The sequence below is a fragment of the Gobio gobio genome (assembly GCF_949357685.1).
Source record: "Gobio gobio genome assembly, chromosome: 3".
Taxonomy (NCBI): domain Eukaryota; kingdom Metazoa; phylum Chordata; class Actinopteri; order Cypriniformes; family Gobionidae; genus Gobio; species Gobio gobio.
Window position 1 is genome coordinate 69109716 of NC_137099.1, and position 18167 is coordinate 69127882.

At 44.4% G+C, this 18167-nt stretch overlaps 1 protein-coding gene across 1 annotated transcript in view; it reads right to left on the reverse strand.

Moving 5' to 3' along the window:
• Window positions 1-5820: 5820 nt before the first annotated feature.
• The window catches only part of col5a3b (collagen, type V, alpha 3b), a gene marked incomplete at its 5' end in the record, with an annotated part of 48971 nt that continues 36624 nt past the window's right edge, over window positions 5821-18167 (reverse strand). Inside the window, 34 exons of the mRNA XM_079813315.1 lie at window positions 5821-6427; window positions 8080-8313; window positions 8389-8457; window positions 8553-8665; window positions 8758-9028; window positions 9136-9189; window positions 9901-9936; window positions 10039-10092; window positions 10168-10275; window positions 10344-10397; window positions 10476-10529; window positions 10928-11035; window positions 11452-11505; window positions 11602-11655; window positions 11731-11784; window positions 11858-11911; window positions 12341-12448; window positions 12524-12577; window positions 12658-12711; window positions 12790-12843; window positions 12925-12978; window positions 13063-13170; window positions 13356-13409; window positions 13486-13539; window positions 13671-13778; window positions 13880-13987; window positions 14094-14147; window positions 14263-14352; window positions 14475-14582; window positions 15286-15339; window positions 15707-15760; window positions 15834-15887; window positions 16045-16089; window positions 16342-16452. Coding sequence (XP_079669441.1) covers window positions 6281-6427; window positions 8080-8313; window positions 8389-8457; window positions 8553-8665; window positions 8758-9028; window positions 9136-9189; window positions 9901-9936; window positions 10039-10092; window positions 10168-10275; window positions 10344-10397; window positions 10476-10529; window positions 10928-11035; window positions 11452-11505; window positions 11602-11655; window positions 11731-11784; window positions 11858-11911; window positions 12341-12448; window positions 12524-12577; window positions 12658-12711; window positions 12790-12843; window positions 12925-12978; window positions 13063-13170; window positions 13356-13409; window positions 13486-13539; window positions 13671-13778; window positions 13880-13987; window positions 14094-14147; window positions 14263-14352; window positions 14475-14582; window positions 15286-15339; window positions 15707-15760; window positions 15834-15887; window positions 16045-16089; window positions 16342-16452 — 2844 coding nt within the window. The 3' untranslated portion in view covers window positions 5821-6280. The remainder of the gene's footprint in view (window positions 6428-8079; window positions 8314-8388; window positions 8458-8552; window positions 8666-8757; window positions 9029-9135; window positions 9190-9900; window positions 9937-10038; window positions 10093-10167; window positions 10276-10343; window positions 10398-10475; window positions 10530-10927; window positions 11036-11451; window positions 11506-11601; window positions 11656-11730; window positions 11785-11857; window positions 11912-12340; window positions 12449-12523; window positions 12578-12657; window positions 12712-12789; window positions 12844-12924; window positions 12979-13062; window positions 13171-13355; window positions 13410-13485; window positions 13540-13670; window positions 13779-13879; window positions 13988-14093; window positions 14148-14262; window positions 14353-14474; window positions 14583-15285; window positions 15340-15706; window positions 15761-15833; window positions 15888-16044; window positions 16090-16341; window positions 16453-18167) is intronic.

Consider the following 18167-nt stretch of genomic DNA (forward strand, 5'->3'; position numbering starts at 1 on the left):
GTGAAGAGACGACTCAACGCCAGCGTTGTTATGGCCTAAAATAATACATGATTGATTAACTTATCCTAACATTTTTTCTTTAACATTCTCTTTTCTAACATTTTTCAATGTACATTTATGAAATGCACTTTCTGTGAAGCTGCTTTGAAACAATGTGTATTGTGAAAAGCGCTATACAAATAAATTTGAATTGAAATTTGAATTGAATTTGGTACAAAAGCAGCATCCAAGAAAGGTCTAATCCTTTAGGAGCAAAGATGGGCCGAGGATCGCCAGTTTGCCAACAAATACGTGAGAAAATTATTGAAATGTTTAAAAACAATGTTCCTCAAAGAAATATAGGAAGAGATTTGGATATTTCACATTCAACAGTGCATAACATAATTAAAAGATTCAAGGAATCTGGAGGAATTTCAGTGCGTAAAGGACAAGGGCGCAAGCCTAAGCTGAACAACCGTGATCTCCAATCCCTCAGGCGGCACTGCATCAAGAATCGTCATTCATCTATAAGCGATATCACCACATGGGCTCAGGACTACTTTGGCAAACCTTTGTCAAGTACCACAATACGTAGTTACATCCACAAATGCCAGTTAAAACTGTTCTGTGCCAAAAGGAAGCCCTATGTTAACAGTGTCCAGAAGCGCCGTCGACTTCTCTGGGCTCGGAGGCATCTGGATTGGACCATCACACAGTGGAAACGTGTACTGTGCTCAGATGTGATCAGTATTTCAGGTATTTTTTGGGAGGAATGGACGCCGTGTGCTCCAGACCAAAGAAGAAAAGGATCATCCAGACTGTTACCAGCAACAAGTCCAGAAGCCAGGGTCTGTCATGGTATGGGGTTGTGTCAGTGCCCTTGGCAAAGGTAACTTGCACTTCTGTGAAGGCTCCATTAATGCTGAAAAGTACATAGAGATTTTGGAGCATAATATGCTGCCTTCAAGAAGACATCTTTTCCAGGGACGTCCATGCATATTTCAACAAGACAATGCAAAAGCACATTCTGCACACATTCTGCAGTCCTGGCTGCGGAGGAAGAGGGTACGGGTACTTGACTGGCCTGCCTCAGTCCCGACCTGTCTCCAATAGAGAATGTGTGGCAACGAAGACCCCGAACTGTTGCCCACCTTAAAGGCCTTAGCACACTGAGTCCGAAATTCGCATGCAAAATTTTCGCACGTCAAAAAATAAATTTGACCTCACGTTATGTCAATCACGTTTGCACACTGCCTCCGAAACTTTCGTCCGTCAAAAAAAAAATCGGAACAGGTTCGATTTTCTGCGTTTTTCGCATCCGTTTTTCCCATCTACAGTGCATATGCCCAACCTAAAACTGCTGGCAGTGCTGGGGAATGAATCGCCAGTGCTCAGATACCTACAATTATATATAAAACTAGAATGTACATTTCCTGAAGAAAATGTGAGTGGTGCTTGCCGTGGCAAAAAAATCCTCTCGGATGCTATGTTGTGTGTACTGGATTCTCACCCGAAACAAAAGAGGCCACCCCCAAGTCTGTACGATGTTGTGGAGCTGAGATATGTCCTATTCATGTGTTTGTACGGTTGCTAGGGTACTCTATATGGTTGCTATGGAGTGGCTATACAATTTATGGGGTGACATTTAAAGACTATTTGCCAGTCTGAGTCAAAAGACCCAACCCCCATGCCTCTATGATGTTCTGATGCAGAGATATAGGTCCTTGTAAACGGTTGCTAGGGTACTCTGTTTGGTTGCTATGGAGGGGCTTGGCAGCATCCAATGATGATACTGCTTGTCTGTATGAATGATATAAACCAATCCCCATGTCTCTAGGATGTTCTGAGGCAGAGATATAGGTCTTGGTAAACGGTTGCTAGGGTACTCTGTTTGGTTGCTATGGAGGGGTTTGGCAGCATCCAATGATGATACTGCTTGTCTGTATGAATGATATAAACCAACCCCCATGCCTCTATGATGTTCTGAAGCAGAGATATAGGTCTTGGTATACGGTTGCTAGGGTACTCTGTTTGGTTGCTAGGGGGGCTTGGCAGCATCCAATGATGATACTGCTTGTCTGTATGAATGATATAAACCAACCCCCATGCCTCTATGATGTTCTGAAGCAGAGATATAGGTCTTGGTATATGGTTGCTAGGGTACTCTGTTTGGTTGCTAAGGGGGCTTGGCAGCATCCAATGATGATACTGCTTGTCTGTATGAATGATATAAACCAACCCCCATGCCTCTATGATGTTCTGAAGCAGAGATATAGGTCTTGGAATATGGTTGCTAGGGTACTCTGTTTGGTTGCTAAGGGGGCTTGGCAGCATCCAATGATGATACTGCTTGTCTGTATGAATGATATAAACCAACCCCCATGCCTCTATGATGTTCTGAAGCAGAGATATAGGTCTTGGTATACGGTTGCTAGGGTACTCTGTTTGGTTGCTAGCGGGGCTTGGCAGCATCCAATGATGATACTGCTTGTCTGTATGAATGATATAAACCAACCCCCATGTCTCTATGATGTTCTGAGGCAGAGATATAGGTCTTGGTATATGGTTGCTAGGGTACTCTTTTTGGTTGCTATGGAGTGTCTTGGCAGCATCCAATGACAATACTCCAAAGGCTGCTTGTCAGTGTGAATGATATAAACCAACCCCCATGCCTCTATGATGTTCTGAGGCAGAGATATAGGTCCTGGTTAACGGTTGCTAGGCTGCTTGATAATGGTTGCTAGGGCGTGGCTAGGAAGTGTTGACGGTGATTTATGATTGGCTGTTGATGCCCCGAGTCAAACAAACCCACCCTCGTGTTTCTATGACACTTCTATCCAAAGATATCCCTTTGATCTCTTTCAATGGTAGTCTATGGGATCAGTTGCTAGGGAGCTCTAAATGGTTGCTAGGGCGTGGCTTCATAGGTTGACAATGATCCTGAGATAGTGATTGGCTGTCTGAGTAAATTGAGCCCACCCCCTTGTCTCTGAGACACTGTGAGCCAGAGCTGTGGTCAATACAAAATCCCTATGCAATTTCCCATAGTAAGAGATACACGAGCTTAACGGGACATCCTCCCCATAGACAATGAATGGGGTAAAAATTTTGGGCAGCTCCTGCACCCCAGGGGTAAAACTTATACCCCATTGCGATGTGTCATCTTACAGGGCCTGTCAGCCTCTTCAAATGTGGTGAGTCACGAGTTTCTACGAAATCCTCGCTCGGAGCTACGAGGGGTCAAAATTCGTTGCAATGTTAAGTCAATGGGATTTTTCGGCTACTTTTTCGCCCCTGGGGCGAACACCGCACCCCCGACCTCTTAGAAAAGATATAGCACACCATTCCCGTATAGGCCGGTCGATTTGACGCCTCATTCATGGCTCTGTGACAAAATTTGTGGGAGGAGAAGCGCGCCGAAAAAGTATCCAGAATAAAGAATAATAATAAACCGATCCTGGGTGAGATATTAAATATTTATGGCTTGCTACGCAAGCACCAATAATAATTTTAAGTATGGATAATAACAATATTGATGCCTTGCTTGGCAAGCACCACTAATAAGTATGTTTGAGAGTGATGGTGATGCTGCGCAAGGCATCACTAAAAACCGTTCTGGGGCAAGATAGTAATAGTGATGCCTTGCTACGCAAGCACCACTAAATATTATTGTATCAAAAATACTACAATATCACAGCTATAATTATAGCACACCAACTCCCTGTAAACCGTGTGTGTGTGTGTGTGTGTGTGTGTGTGTGTGTGTGTGTGCGCGTGCGCGGATCCTAGACATACTGCCAGTCTCTGTTCAGGATTGGAGATTGGTGGTCTTCTTTTTAATATGTGGCTCCAGTATCGCTAGCAAAGCATCAAACGGAGCCACTGACATTCAACTTTGAATTGGTCTGGATAATCCCGCAGATAAGGAGGTGGAAGACGGCATTTTGTGTTGTTTTGCGGGGTTTTTTCGTAACGCATTCATTAATACGCATCGGACTCAGTGTGCAAGGTCTCTGTGCGTGACGAATTTTTCGGATCACGAATACGAAAAAACGCATGCGAAAATTTCGGACTCAGTGTGCAAAGGCCTTAAGACTTGTTTGCAGGAAGAATGGGACAAAATTACACCTGAAACACTTCATCACTTGGTGTCTTCAGTCCCTAAACGTCTTTAAATGTGTTGCAGGTCTGAATGACAGGAAAGGATGCATATTCACAAATGACATGAAGTTGACCAGACAAAACATGAAATATTTTGTGTTCATATTGTCTGCAATGAAATACAAGTCAAAGTAAATTTAGAAATCACTTCTTTTTTATATTTATTTGCATTTTCCATACTGTCCCAACTTTTTCTGATTTGGGGTTGTATATATATATATTTACATTTACATTTATGCATTTAGCAGACGCTTTTATCCAAAGCGACTTACAACTTGGGGGCACAATAAGCGATTGGTCGTGAAGAGTAGAGTGAGAGCAACAAGTGCCCGAAATACTGAGTCCGTGTACATTTCTCAGTGTAGCACAAGCTAGAGTAGGGCGGGAAAGAGGAGGAGAAAGAGGAAAGGAAAGGTTTATTTTTTTTATTTTTAAAGAGGTTAAGTGCTCATGGAAGAGATGAGTTAACTAATCAGCGTTTCGGATGGCGGTGGGAAGATCGTTCCACCAGCTATATATATATATATATATATATACAGTATAAATGAATTTTAGATACATTTTTAAGTTAGAATTTTGGCAAACTTATAATTATGAATTTTTAATAGCCATAATTACAGATTTAAACAAGCTGAAATTATGAGATAGAGTCGAAATAGTCATAATTATGAGATTAAAAAGTCAAAATTATGACAAACATTTATTTTTTATGTCATAATTCTTACTTTATAAATTAGAATTTTGACAATCTCATAATTATTAATTTTTAATTCATAATTTCAATTTAGTGTCAGTATTTCAATTTATAAATTTTGACTTAGGATGTCAATTTCAAACCTTTTAATGTCAAAATTCTGACTTTTTTTGCCATGATTATGATATATATAAGCTGAAATGACAACATATATGAGGTTAAAATGCCAAAATGATGACCAGTGATGCCAGTAACACGTTCCTCTAATCTGACTACTTTTTTCCAGTAACGAGTAATCTAACTATTTCCAAACCAGTAATCAGATTAAAGTAATTTATCCAAGTCACTGTGAGTTATTATTTTAGTCATTTTCCTTAGTAAAAAAATATATTTTTGCTTTCTTCTTGCTTCTCGGGGAGAGTATTTATATTAAGTGAAGTCAAGAAAGACTGTCTTTATTAAATTTTTTATTAAAACATGTTTTTTTTTTTCAGGAAATATTTTTTAATTTCAACTTAAAATGTCCGGAGATACATTGTTGACGTTCCTGTTAAAAATGCACTTCCAATAAAGTGAGTGTTGGCAAAACCGGTTGTGATTTCTATGTTGAGGCGGCAGGGCTGTTGTCGGCAGCTGCTGAATGTAACTAATAAAGTAACTTTCTAACAAATCAAATCTGTAAAGTAACGAAGTTACTTTTTAAAGTAACTTTTAAAGTTACTCCTTTACTTTTTAAAGGAGTAATCAGTAATCAGATTACTTTTTCAAAGTAAATGTGGCAACACTGATGATGACAAAAACATTACTTTTTTTATGTCATAATTTCAAATGTCTTAATTATGACCAAATTCAGATTTTCTACTTTTTATGTTAGAATTCCAACTTCATCCTCTTGTAATTATGATTTACAGAAGCATGATTTTATATTTTATAATCAGGTACAGGTACATCAGATGAATCACACACGCTAAACCAGTGATTTTATTAAGTAATAGTTTTATTTAAAAATCTCTCCTCTCAAAAATATTTATCAGAGAATCTCCATCCATATTAAACACTAAAAACAAACATCTAAATCCCCATCCAGACGTCCGTCCGCCTCTCGACCCGCCGGATGGAGCCGCTGCGAGGTCTTTTCCCAGAATGCACTGCCAGTTTCACATAGAGCTCATTACATCATGTAAACAAGTTAAAATACGGCCTCGTGTAGCACCAAGATTAAGAAACACTCAAACGCACAAATACAAAAATACATCAACATCTCTCAAACAACAGTACAAAATAAATGTGAATCTCTGTGAAAAACTGCCGAACACCAGAGCGTCTGGATGTGTGTAATCATGTCACATGATCTCCCTTCAAGCACAACTTCCTGTTATCAGACAAACGCAAGCACCTGAAGGAACAATGTATAAATATATATACGCTGTGAAAGTCTTTTCTTGACTAGCCGTTGAAGCAAACCTTCCCCACGCCGAAGCCGAACTTCTGTTTCGAGCTCCCGAAATCCGTCACAGCCACGTCCACGAGGGGCAGAACTTCCGACTGCGGAGAGTCCACCTCCAGAACGGTGCGGTCCTGCCCCGAACGCGACTACAGACACACACACACACACACACACACACACACAATCGTCACACCACAGCATCTGCATTACCTGAGTCATCTGTGTGAACTGATTCAGCATTCACTGAGTCATCTGTGTGAACTGATTCAGCATTCACTGAGTCATCTGTGTGAACTGATTCAGGATTCAATGAGTCATCTGTGTAAACTGATTCTGGAATCACTGAGTCATCTGTGTAAACTGATTCAAGATTCACTGAGTCATCTGTGTAAACTGATTCAGGATTCACTGAGTCATCTGTGTAAACTGATTCAAGATTCACTGGGTCATCTGTGTGAACTGATTCAGGATTCACTGAGTCATCTGTGTAAACTGATTCAAGATTCACTGGGTCATCTGTGTAAACTGATTCAGGATTCACTGAGTCATCTGTGTAAACTGATTCAAGATTCACTGGGTCATCTGTGTGAACTGATTCAGGATTCACTGAGTCATCTGTGTGAACTGATTCAGGATTCACTGGGTCATCTGTGTGAACTGATTCAGCATTCACTGAGTCATCTGTGTGAACTGATTCAGGATTCACTGGGTCATCTGTGTGAACTGATTCAGGATTCACTGAGTCATCTGTGTGAACTGATTCAAGATTCACTGAGTCATCTGTGTAAACTGATTCAGGATTCACTGAGTCATCTGTGTAAACTGATTCAAGATTCACTGGGTCATCTGTGTAAACTGATTCAGGATTCACTGAGTCATCTGTGTAAACTGATTCAGGATTCACTGAGTCATCTGTGTAAACTGATTCAGGATTCACTGAGTCATCTGTGTAAACTGATTCAGGATTCGCTGAGTCATCTGTGTGAACTGATTCAGGATTCAGTGATTCATCTGTGTAAACTGATTCAGGATTCACTGAGTCATCTGTGTAAACTGATTCAGGATTCACTGAGCAATCTGTGTAAACTGATTCAAGATTCACTGAGTCATCTGTGTAAACTGATTCAGGATTCAATGATTCACCTGTGTAAACTGATTCAGGATTCGCTGAGTCATCTGTGTGAACTGATTCAGGATTCACTGATTCATCTGTTTAAATTGATTCAGGATTCAGTGATTCATCTGTGTGAACTGATTCAGGACTAACTGAGTCATCTGTGTAAACTGATTCAGGATTCAGTGATTCATCTGTGTAAACTGATTCAGGATTCACTGATTCATCTGTGTAAACTGATTCAGGATTCACTGAGTCATCTGTGTAAACTGATTCAGGATTCACTGATTCATCTGTGTGAACTGATTCAGGATTCACTGATTCATCTGTGTGAACTGATTCATCTGTGTAAACTGATTCAGATTCAGGATTCACTGAGTCATCTGTGTGAACTGATTCAGGATTCACTGGGTCATCTGTGTAAACTGATTCAGGATTCACTGAGTCATCTGTGTAAACTGATTCAGGATTCACTGAGTCATCGGTTTAAACTGATTCAGGATTCACTGATTCATCTGTGTAAACTGATTCAGGATTCACTGAGTCTTTTATATGGATTGATTCTAAGCCAGTATCATAGTGTCGGCCCAGATCCGGCCCACATCTGGTAGGCGCTGAATCCACATGCGGATCTGGGCCGGCACTCTGAAACCGTCTGGGCAGTGAGATGAGGCGGGCGTGTACCTGACAGCCGTCGTGCGTGGGCTGGATGTAATGCGCGTTCTGCCGCGTCAGCTCCTCTCCGTTGCTGCCTCTGAAGCGCAGTGCGTGTCTGAAGCTGAGGGAGGCGCTGTCGAGCCAGCCGGCCGAGTTCTGGCACACGTATGTGAAGCTCTGGTGGGCCGTGGCGCTCAGGAGCTTCAGGAAACCCAGCTGCACGATATGAATGGGGTTTCCATCCACATCCACATACGAAAACTACACAAGGCAGACAGACAGTGTGAACGAGAGGACAGAAGCTAAAGATAACACAATGACACGATAATGAATGACCTGTGAGCCCTTCTTGAACTGGCTGAACCAGGTTCCTGGTTTCTCTTTGCTCCATGAAGCCATTTTGACCTGAGCACAATAAACATCATTCACACGTCAGCATATGGCAGATCTAAAGCTGAAAACATTCATCCAAAGCAATGCTTCTGCTTTACAGATCTCACCGTCTGTATGCTGCTGTGCGGCTGGAGACACGTTTCACCTTCTGCTGTGAAGTTACAGAACACCTTAAACGCGTCTCTATGGCAACCCTGGTTGGGGTCAATCCAGTAAACGCCTGAGGTCCAAGGTCATACAGAGAGAAAAAAAGTTTCTAGTGAAAGTAGATAATGTCAAAAACATTCTCGAGTGACGAATGGATGCCCGTACCGTCGGGATACTCGGGGTGGCACATCCAGAGCTCTTTGCAGGTGCGGGCGGGACTGTGGTAGGTTCCCAGTGGATTTCTGAGCCCCTCCACGTCCGTCCTCATGGACGACAGAGACGCGAACACCTCCTCCATGTCCTTCTCCTCGCCCTGAGCCTCCTCGTCTTGCATCTGTCCGTCCTCCACGGAGGCTCCGTCCACTTCCGAATGTCTCCTCCTCTTCCCACGGCCGTCCAGTGCTGGAGGAGCCACCATTCCCACCGCAGGAGAACCCTGGAAAGAGATGTTTGGCTCCATCACTTGTTCTGTTACTGTTCATTCTGCCATTTGTTAGTCCTGTGCACGTCTAACAATGTGTTTATCGGTGACTGGAAACTCACCGGGAGTCCAGGGCGTCCAGCAGGACCAGTATCTCCTCTGGGTCCAATAGGGCCCTTAAATAAACCACATCATTCACACAGATCACACGGGTTATTCATTATCTGCTGGTGTTCATGAGCTCACAGACTGAAAGAACACTCATTTTCCAGACCCTTCACCCTCTCTGTTCCAGTGTGGTGGAATGAGCTCTGGGACAAACTGCTTTTGTTCCTCTATTGCTAAATGCATAAATGGGAACACAACACGGAGCCACATGCTAACACGCTCATGCTAATATACTATATCGCCGAAAGTTGTTCTTGAGCTCATCTGAAGGCCACAGAAGTTTGGAGGTCTGGAGCTCTTGACTCTGCAGAAAGTTGGCCACTTCTGTGACCCTCAGCATGTGCTGACCCCGCTCTTTGACCCTCAGCATGTGCTGACCCCGCTCTGTGGCTGAGTTGCTGTTGTTCCCAATCGCTTCCACTTTGTTATAACCCCACTAACAGTTGAGCGTGGAATATTTAGTAGTGAGGAAATGTCCCGAATGGACTTATTGCACAGGTGTCCACCGATCACGGCCCCACGCTTGAGTTCTCTGAGCTCCTGAGAGCGGCCCATTCTCTCACTAATGAAAGATTTATACACTAGTGCTTGATTTATACACCTGTGGCAATGAAGGGATTGAACACCTGAACTGTTGCGTCCCAATACTTTTGGCAATATAGTCTACATGTAATCTCAAATGATCAGTGTGGAATTCGGTGTGTGTGTGTGTGTGTCACCTGGTTTCCTTTAGATCCTTTCTGTCCCATGGATCCCTGAAACACAGTGATACAAACAGAATCTGTGACACCAGAACAAACCCAAACGCATCCAGAACCTCCTGACGGGTCTGAAGATTAAAGTGTCGTCAGACTCACAGACAGTCCCGGTGGTCCCGGTGGTCCATTGAATCCTGGAGGTCCAACTGGACCCTGTCAACAGAGAGACAGTTAAACCATCTTCTTATACGCATTTGTGAATGTGTGTGTATTAGTGTGTGTGTTCACCTCCTCTCCTTTGGCTCCCTGCAGCCCCTGGTTTCCTGGCAGTCCTCGGTCACCTTTCTCTCCGAACTCACCCGGTGGCCCAATCAAACCAATCAGACCGCCATGACCCTGAAGAACACACACACAGATATAATCAAGTGTATTTCCATCATGTGTACGTGTATGAGATGCCGTACCTTCTCTCCTTTCTTGCCCGGATCTCCCTTCAGTCCTGCCAGTCCAGCGGGGCCCTGCACACATGCAATGAGATCATCAGTCTGACGTCATATTAAAGATGAGTGCATGAGGAGTGATTAATGAAGCGTTACCATCGGCCCCGGGGGTCCCGATTGACCTGGGGGTCCGTTTAGCCCTTGTTCTCCCTACAGCAGAGAGAGAGAAAGGGACGTTCACCTTTATTACATTCAGAAGAATCTGACAGGAGACATCAGCTCCAGGCCAGCAGGGGGCGACAGATTCAGCTGAGCACATGGTTTATATTCATGTTTCTACTCTTGTGTTGTGCATTTGGATCTTTGTTGTGTGTTTTCGGATTTGTGTGACAAAATTTAATTAGGATCGACCTTGAGCTAGGTGTTTTTTCCAGGTGTTTTCGTAACAACGTCTCAATAAAGTCATGATGAAATGGAAGTAGTAACAGATCTTGTTCACAATAATATCTATAACATGCAGGCTTTAAGGATAGTACTGGATTATAGGGTTGTTTATAAACTCATGACTTCTTTCATCTTTAGAAAACCATTGGAGGAACGGAGCTCACCGCTGGTCCAGGGATTCCTGGAAGCCCCTGAGGTCCGGCCTTCCCCGGGTTCCCCTGACCGCCCACCGGCCCTGGCTTTCCCATGATGCCCTCGTATCCTGGAGCTCCCTGAACACGGACAGAGATCCAGTCTCAGCAATTCAAGTGAACGTGAAGGACAACAGGAGGATGATTAGTTCCCTAGAACATCCTCTCAGATCACATTCAGGAGTTTGCAGGAACTGAAGGTTTGCTCCTGTGATGCTATGCTCATGTCAAGACTACCGACTGGTTTACGTGTTTCTTACTCAGGGATTCGCTGCTGATTCAGGGTCCAACAAGTGCATAACACACCACAACAACAATGGCAGCTGACACTGGCCAACAGCTGACTGTTGGTTTGGTGTATCACTGCTTTCACACCACTGGATTTTAGACCAATTAGATGTCACAGTGGGCGGGACTTACCCAGTGTGAATGAAGCCTCAGTGATTTATCATCTAGTTCTGACGCAGTGTGTCTGTGTTACTGGCTTATTGTCTCACCTTGCCTCCTTTCAGGCCCGGCCGCCCCTCTTTCCCAGCAGGACCCAAATGACCCTAAACGAAGATACACACCCATATAAACACGCAAAGTACACAAACACAGTTGAATCATGTAGTGCTTGAGCTGATTGATCACAAATACACACTCACCCTGCGTCCCGGTCTTCCTACAGGTCCTGGTTCTCCAGAGGCTCCTGGAGGTCCCTGATCACCAGAGTAACCAGTTGAAACCAGAATTGTCAACATTAACTAAAACTTATTTGATAGAAATAGACTCACAGATTTCCCTGGATCTCCGTGATCTCCTTTAGATCCAGCACTGCCGTCGATCCCCTGTGAGGACAGAAGAGACCTTTCATCATCACTGATCACAGCGTCTTTGACTGACGTCAATGGAGATACTCACGTTAACACCCGGCTCTCCAGGAGCGCCCATATCTCCAGGAAAACCAATAGGACCCTGTAGAGAAACAGAGAGAGGATTTGTCAGCATACACTGCAAAAATGAGTTTCTTACTCAGTGTTTGTGTCATGTTGTCCAGTGCAGATGCACTTAAAGTCAACTTGAAATTAAAAATTTATAATTTTTTTTGTAATATTGCAGTATTTATCGTAATCGTAAAGCGACTTCTCTTCTCTGAAGACGAGGGCGGGGCAACCTGTCACTCACATGAGATCCACCAATAGCAAACCACAACCAGCCAATCAATTCCCCACAGACACACTCAAGCCCCGCCCTACATTTGTTCTTGTTTGAGAAGCGTTTCACTCGGATATAAGGCACAATAGAGGAGAAACGCCTAGTGCAACTTCCCTTTCACGACAACTTTAAAAACACTGAGGAAGAACATAATTTTTTGCAGTGACACACACACACACACACACTGACCGCGTTCCCTTTTGCTCCGTCTTCTCCAGACGGTCCTCTGGCTCCTGGTGAACCTGCCGCTCCGGGTGGTCCCGTGTCTCCTTTCTCGCCTTGCTCACCGTTCTCGCCCTGACAACACACACAAGTGTTACAATGGTGATACAGGAAATGATGCAGGATATTTAGAGGAGGAGAAGGACTCACTGCGCTGCCAGGAACACCAACAGCTCCAGGATCACCTGACTCGCCATCTTCACCCTGTCAATCAACATCATCATCATCATCATCAGCTCATGTTTAACGTGCTGAACATCAGCAGGAGAGTCTGGACGACGTACCTTCTCACCCACTCCACCAGGCTGACCACGCACTCCAGGACGACCGGGAGGACCCTGAAACACACAAGTGTGTGAGTGTGTGTGCTGTAGATCAGCGATTACCAAACGTTTTGAAGATGTGTGTGTGTGTACCTGTCCACCAGAGGGCCCTTGAGCTCCCCTAGGCCCGAACTGACCAGGAGGACCCTGGAAACACACAAACACACACTCTGAATCACATTACATTGAGATCAATAAACATAATCATAACTGACAGATGAATCTCACCAGTAGACCAGCGTTCCCGCTCTCTCCTTTCTCTCCGGGAGGACCGGGCATTCCCTACACACACACACACGTTTTTATTATGTGATGGTCACATGATGTGTCATTGAAATGGAGGAGGGACGGTTGATGATCGGATACCTGTAGCCCACCGGGGCCCCTGGAGCCCTTGAATCCTCTCAAGCCCTCATCTCCCTTCTGTCCGTACATGCCCTGCTGTCCTGGAGGACCGGTCTCGCCGTCCACACCCTGACACACACACACACACACACACACACACACACACACACACACACACACACACACACACACACACACACACACACACACACACACACACACACACACACACACACACACACACACACACACACACTCGATCACACACACACTCTCAGAACACAGGGATGGCGTTCATCCTCAAACACACTCACCGGTACTCCCGGCTGTCCCTCGGGCCCCTGAGTGCCGGCTGGACCTGCGGGCCCCTGAGAGCAGAACAAAGCTGTCATTGGTAGCAGTGTGACATGAGTGTGTGTATGTTTCAGTATTTCAGTCACTCACTGATTCTCCTTTGTCTCCTTTACTGCCTTTCTGTCCCGAAGCGCCTGTTTCCCCCTGTCAAACACACACACACACACGCGAGAATTAATAAATATGGACTGCGAAAACGTGAGCTGTGTGTGCCTCCACTGATGATTCACTAACATAATCTCTACTAAGCCCACATGAACATATGCCCTCATCACCTTATCTCCATCCTCTCCCGGGGGTCCTGGAGGGCCAGCTACTCCTGGTAATCCCACCGGCCCCTGCTCACCATCCTGTCCCGCGGGTCCGATCAGACCCTTCTCTCCCTGTACACAAACACACAGTTACAAACACACATGGCTCATTGGCTGTGTGTGTGTGTGTGTGTGTGTGGGGGGGGGGGGGGGGGGGAGGGGGGGTGTCTTACTGGCTCTCCCTTCTCGCCCATTGGTCCAGGCCCACCGATGGTTCCAGGTCGGCCAGGCTGACCAATGGCCCCAGCCAGTCCAGGAGGGCCCCGTTCACCTGTGGGCCCCTGGGAAGATTTGTGAATATATGTTAATATACTTTCTACATACATATAACAGAGTGAAATGAGCCCTCTATGTGTTTTTGTGAGATTAGCGGATGGGATTACATACAGAAGGTCCAGGGGGTCCGATCGGCCCCGCCCCGCCCTTTAATCCAACCGGCCCCTACAACAAAACACAGGTCACATGAAAACACTGGCCAATCAGAAGGATCCTGACAGATAACAACCTAAAGAAACACTGGCAACAATCATAAAACAGCCGGATACAGTATTCTTACCATGGCACCCGGAGCTCCACGACTACCGCGGAAACCCTTCAGACCTGCTGGACCGTTCTTTCCTGAAGTGCCTGGACCTCCAGGGTCGCCCTGATGACCGGACACATGCATGTTATGATATGATGATGATCAAAATTAGAGTAAAACGGCAGCAAAGAAAAGACAGAGCAGACCGAAGAAAGCATTATCGTTGATGAGGATGATTTTCTCACCTTTGCACCCTCCTTCCCAGCGGCTCCAGGTAAACCTTGCTCTCCAGCAGGTCCTGTAGAGCCCGGGTGACCTCTATCGCCCATCGGTCCAGTTTCTCCTGTATTACCCTAGAAACAAAGTCAGGTGAAGTGAATAACACTGATGATCTCCTATTAGTGGGTGGGATATATTAGGCAGCAAGTGAACATTTTGTCCTCAGAGTTGATGTGTTAGAAGCAGGAGAAATGGGCAAGTGTAAGGATTTGAGCGAGTTTGACAAGGGAAAGATTGTGACGGCTAGACGACTGGGTCAGAGCATCTCCAAAACTGCAGCTCTTGTGGGGTGTTCCCGGTCTGCAGTGGCCAGTCTCTATCAGAAGTGCTCCAAGGAAGGAACACCTAAGCATTGTTGAGACCATGTCCAGCCTTTCATGGAGACGGTATTCCCTGTGGCTGTGGCTCTTTCAGCAGATAATGCGCCGCCACAAAGCACAAATCCTTCAGGAATGGTTTGAGGAGCACAACAACGAGTTTGAGGCGTTGACTTGGCCTCCATGTGCTGTGGGATGTGCTGAACAAACTAGTCCGATCCATGGAGGCCCCACCTCGCAACTTACAGATACCAGATACCACAGCACACCTTCAGGGGTCTAGTGGAGTCCATGCCTCGATGGGTCAGCAAAAGGGGGATCAACACAATATTAGGAAGGTGGTCATATTGTTATAAAAAACTAAAGTCTTAGACCCAGGGAAGTTGAAACCATCACAGTCCATTAAAATACATTTCAAAGATACTAGAGTCTGACATAAAGGAGGATACGATGAACTCACCTGTGGCCCAACGACACCAGATGGTCCCGGAGGACCCGTCTTGCCTTGGAAACCCTGCCAGGAACAAAAACATCAAACAACAGACCATCAAAACTAGGGTTGGGAATTGAAAATCAAGCACACAAAGCCAAGTCTCATATCGTGAACGAATGCGGAATTGAGTTATTTTGCGTCTTCTTGCGCTTGAGCAGACAAATACACACAAAGTTATGTCCAAATATTCCTGTAATCAAAGTCGGTTATGTTGTGAATGTAAACATTTGAGAAAGAAAACACATGTGTATCAGTATATTAGATCTGTGCATTAGCTCTTAAAGTGACCAACCTAACCAGGGGGATGATAACTTATGGGTCGGCCTAAAAAATACGTCATGACTTCTATAGTTTCCACAAGGCTGTGTGTAGATGTTGCCAGACTCACCGGCTCCCCCCGCTGGCCTGGATGACCCGGCAGGCCGTCCTTCCCACCAGGCCCCTGCAAACAGGAAGCGTTTGAGAATACTGTGTGTGTTGGATTATGATATGACGTGAAGATGAGGGTCACTCACGTTGGGTCCTTTGGGGCCCATCTCACCTACACGTCCCTGAGGTCCTTGTGGTCCCTGCAGCATTTGAGCACATGCATTTATCAAAACTTCAAGACACTCATTTACTTACATTTGATTAAGTCGCACAGTGTTTGAAATCCTAGCTGTTTATTTCCAGGTTCAGTCCAGTGTGGACGTTTGAACCCCCTGTATGTGTGTGACACTCTCTTACTCTCTCTCCTGTGGGCCCTGGGGGGCCGTCATGTCCCGAAGAGCCCTAGAACAGAGACGGGTCAACCCTTTAGTTACACAGACACTAAGTGTTTGGCTTCAGCTCAGTTGTTGTATTATGTACCTTGTCTCCTGATTTCCCAGTGGGTCCTCTTGCACCCCTGCCTCCTCGAGCACCCTGACAACACACACACACACACACACACACACACACACACACACACACACACACACACACACACACACACACACACACACACACACACACACACACACACACACACACACACACACACACATTAGTGATGTTGTATGTGACTCCAGTTGGACGCTGATCATCATCAGTGTGGACGGAGAAACTCACATTGGGTCCCCTCTGACCCGCGGCCCCTGCAGGACCCGGTGGACCCTGAGAAACACATCACACTCACATGAGTGCACATTTACATACTTGTGTATTAACCGGAAAATGTTATGTTTTGAAATTTTTAAAATCACAGCTTCATCAGAATGATATGAAACTTGGTGACTTTTCTAGCATTATGTGGCATTCACACCAGACGCGAATGACGCAAATAAATTGCGCTATTCACGCGAAGTTGGACGCTTGAACATTTGGAGTTTACTCGCTTCATTCGCGCTTGAAATTCGCTTCATCCGCGCGTGACATTCACTTCATAACAGACGCGAATTCGCGTCATGGGAGGGGCTTCTGCCAGCGGCTCGTCTCATTGGGCTGTGTTAACACATCTTTTTTGTTAAAATCTACTGTTAATGTGTGACAAAACGTAGTTTTAATACTTTTTCAGGCGATAATGTAGTTGTTTAAAGCTCAAATCTGTGGTTTCTAAAGAGAGCTCCTCTCTGAACATGTGATCTGGCGTTTCGGAGTTGTGAGCTCCAGTGGATCAGCGGCGCTCATTAACCCCGGCGAGAGCAGCCTTTCCTCAGCCAGTCCTTCTGCCGCTGGCTCTGATGTCTCTGTGGCGGCTCCAGCTATAATTCGTCTTGTAACGGCCGATCTTTGCTCTCATGGATCTATAATTTGTTCCCTGGCAAATCGTTTAGGCTGAGGGCAAAGTGAAGTTTCATTACTTGTTTCTTTTTAGGCTATAACTGTACGTTACCGATGTAGCCGACTAGCACTGACTTTGAACGTTTGACTGAATTGTTTGCTTTATTTAATGTGTAGCTTCTTATACCTTTTACTTATACTTTTGTATCATTGATCAAACATAAACTTGCATTTAACAAAAAGAGACTGGGTTGTGTTTCATGTCATTTAATGTTATCACTGTGATAATCATATTGTCTGAACCAGATATTAATATACAGATTTTCTCCTCACACTTCTAGAGCAAGCTCCTGATTGGTTAACGCGGCGCGAATATCCGCCAAAGTTCAGATTTTTCAACTTGGGCAATTCACGTCATTCGCGCCACCTCAGTCGCGCGAATCGCACCGCAGAATGTCTATTTGCGTCTTTGCATTGACTTAACATGTAAATCATTTGCGCGAATCGCGTCATTCGCGTCCAGTGTGAACGCACCATTAGGTATGTAAACACACCAAAAAATTGGGGTAATGATTCGAGCATGCTAATTGGTCATTTAAAAAAAAAAGTAGCGTTCATTGTCTTCGGTCATAAATGGCCGACCATAGGAAATGAATGGGAAATCGTCAAAAAAACTAATTCACAGAAAGAATCTATATTTCTAACAAACAAACAAACAAACAAAAAAAATATCTAAAACTTTATAATAAAGTCTTTGAGATTTTTTAAATATATATTCAAATCCATCAACAACAAAAAAATCATTAAATGTGTTCAAAAGAGAACTAGTGAATTCTCAAGCCTCTCCACAGAGACCTCTGGTGGTTACACACATGGTTGCATGATTTCTTAAATAATTCCAAAAGAGGGCACTAATCTGCCTTCAAAAACAATTATTTTGAAGGCCTAGTCTCTATTTTAACCTGAAATACTGCAATAATTATTTTTATTTTTATTTTAAATGTGTATAATTTTCAATGGCAAAAATAGACCATAATTATTGCATAAATATTAAAAAATACCATCAAATCATCTCAAAATACAAAATTAAAAAGGAAAAATATTATTGA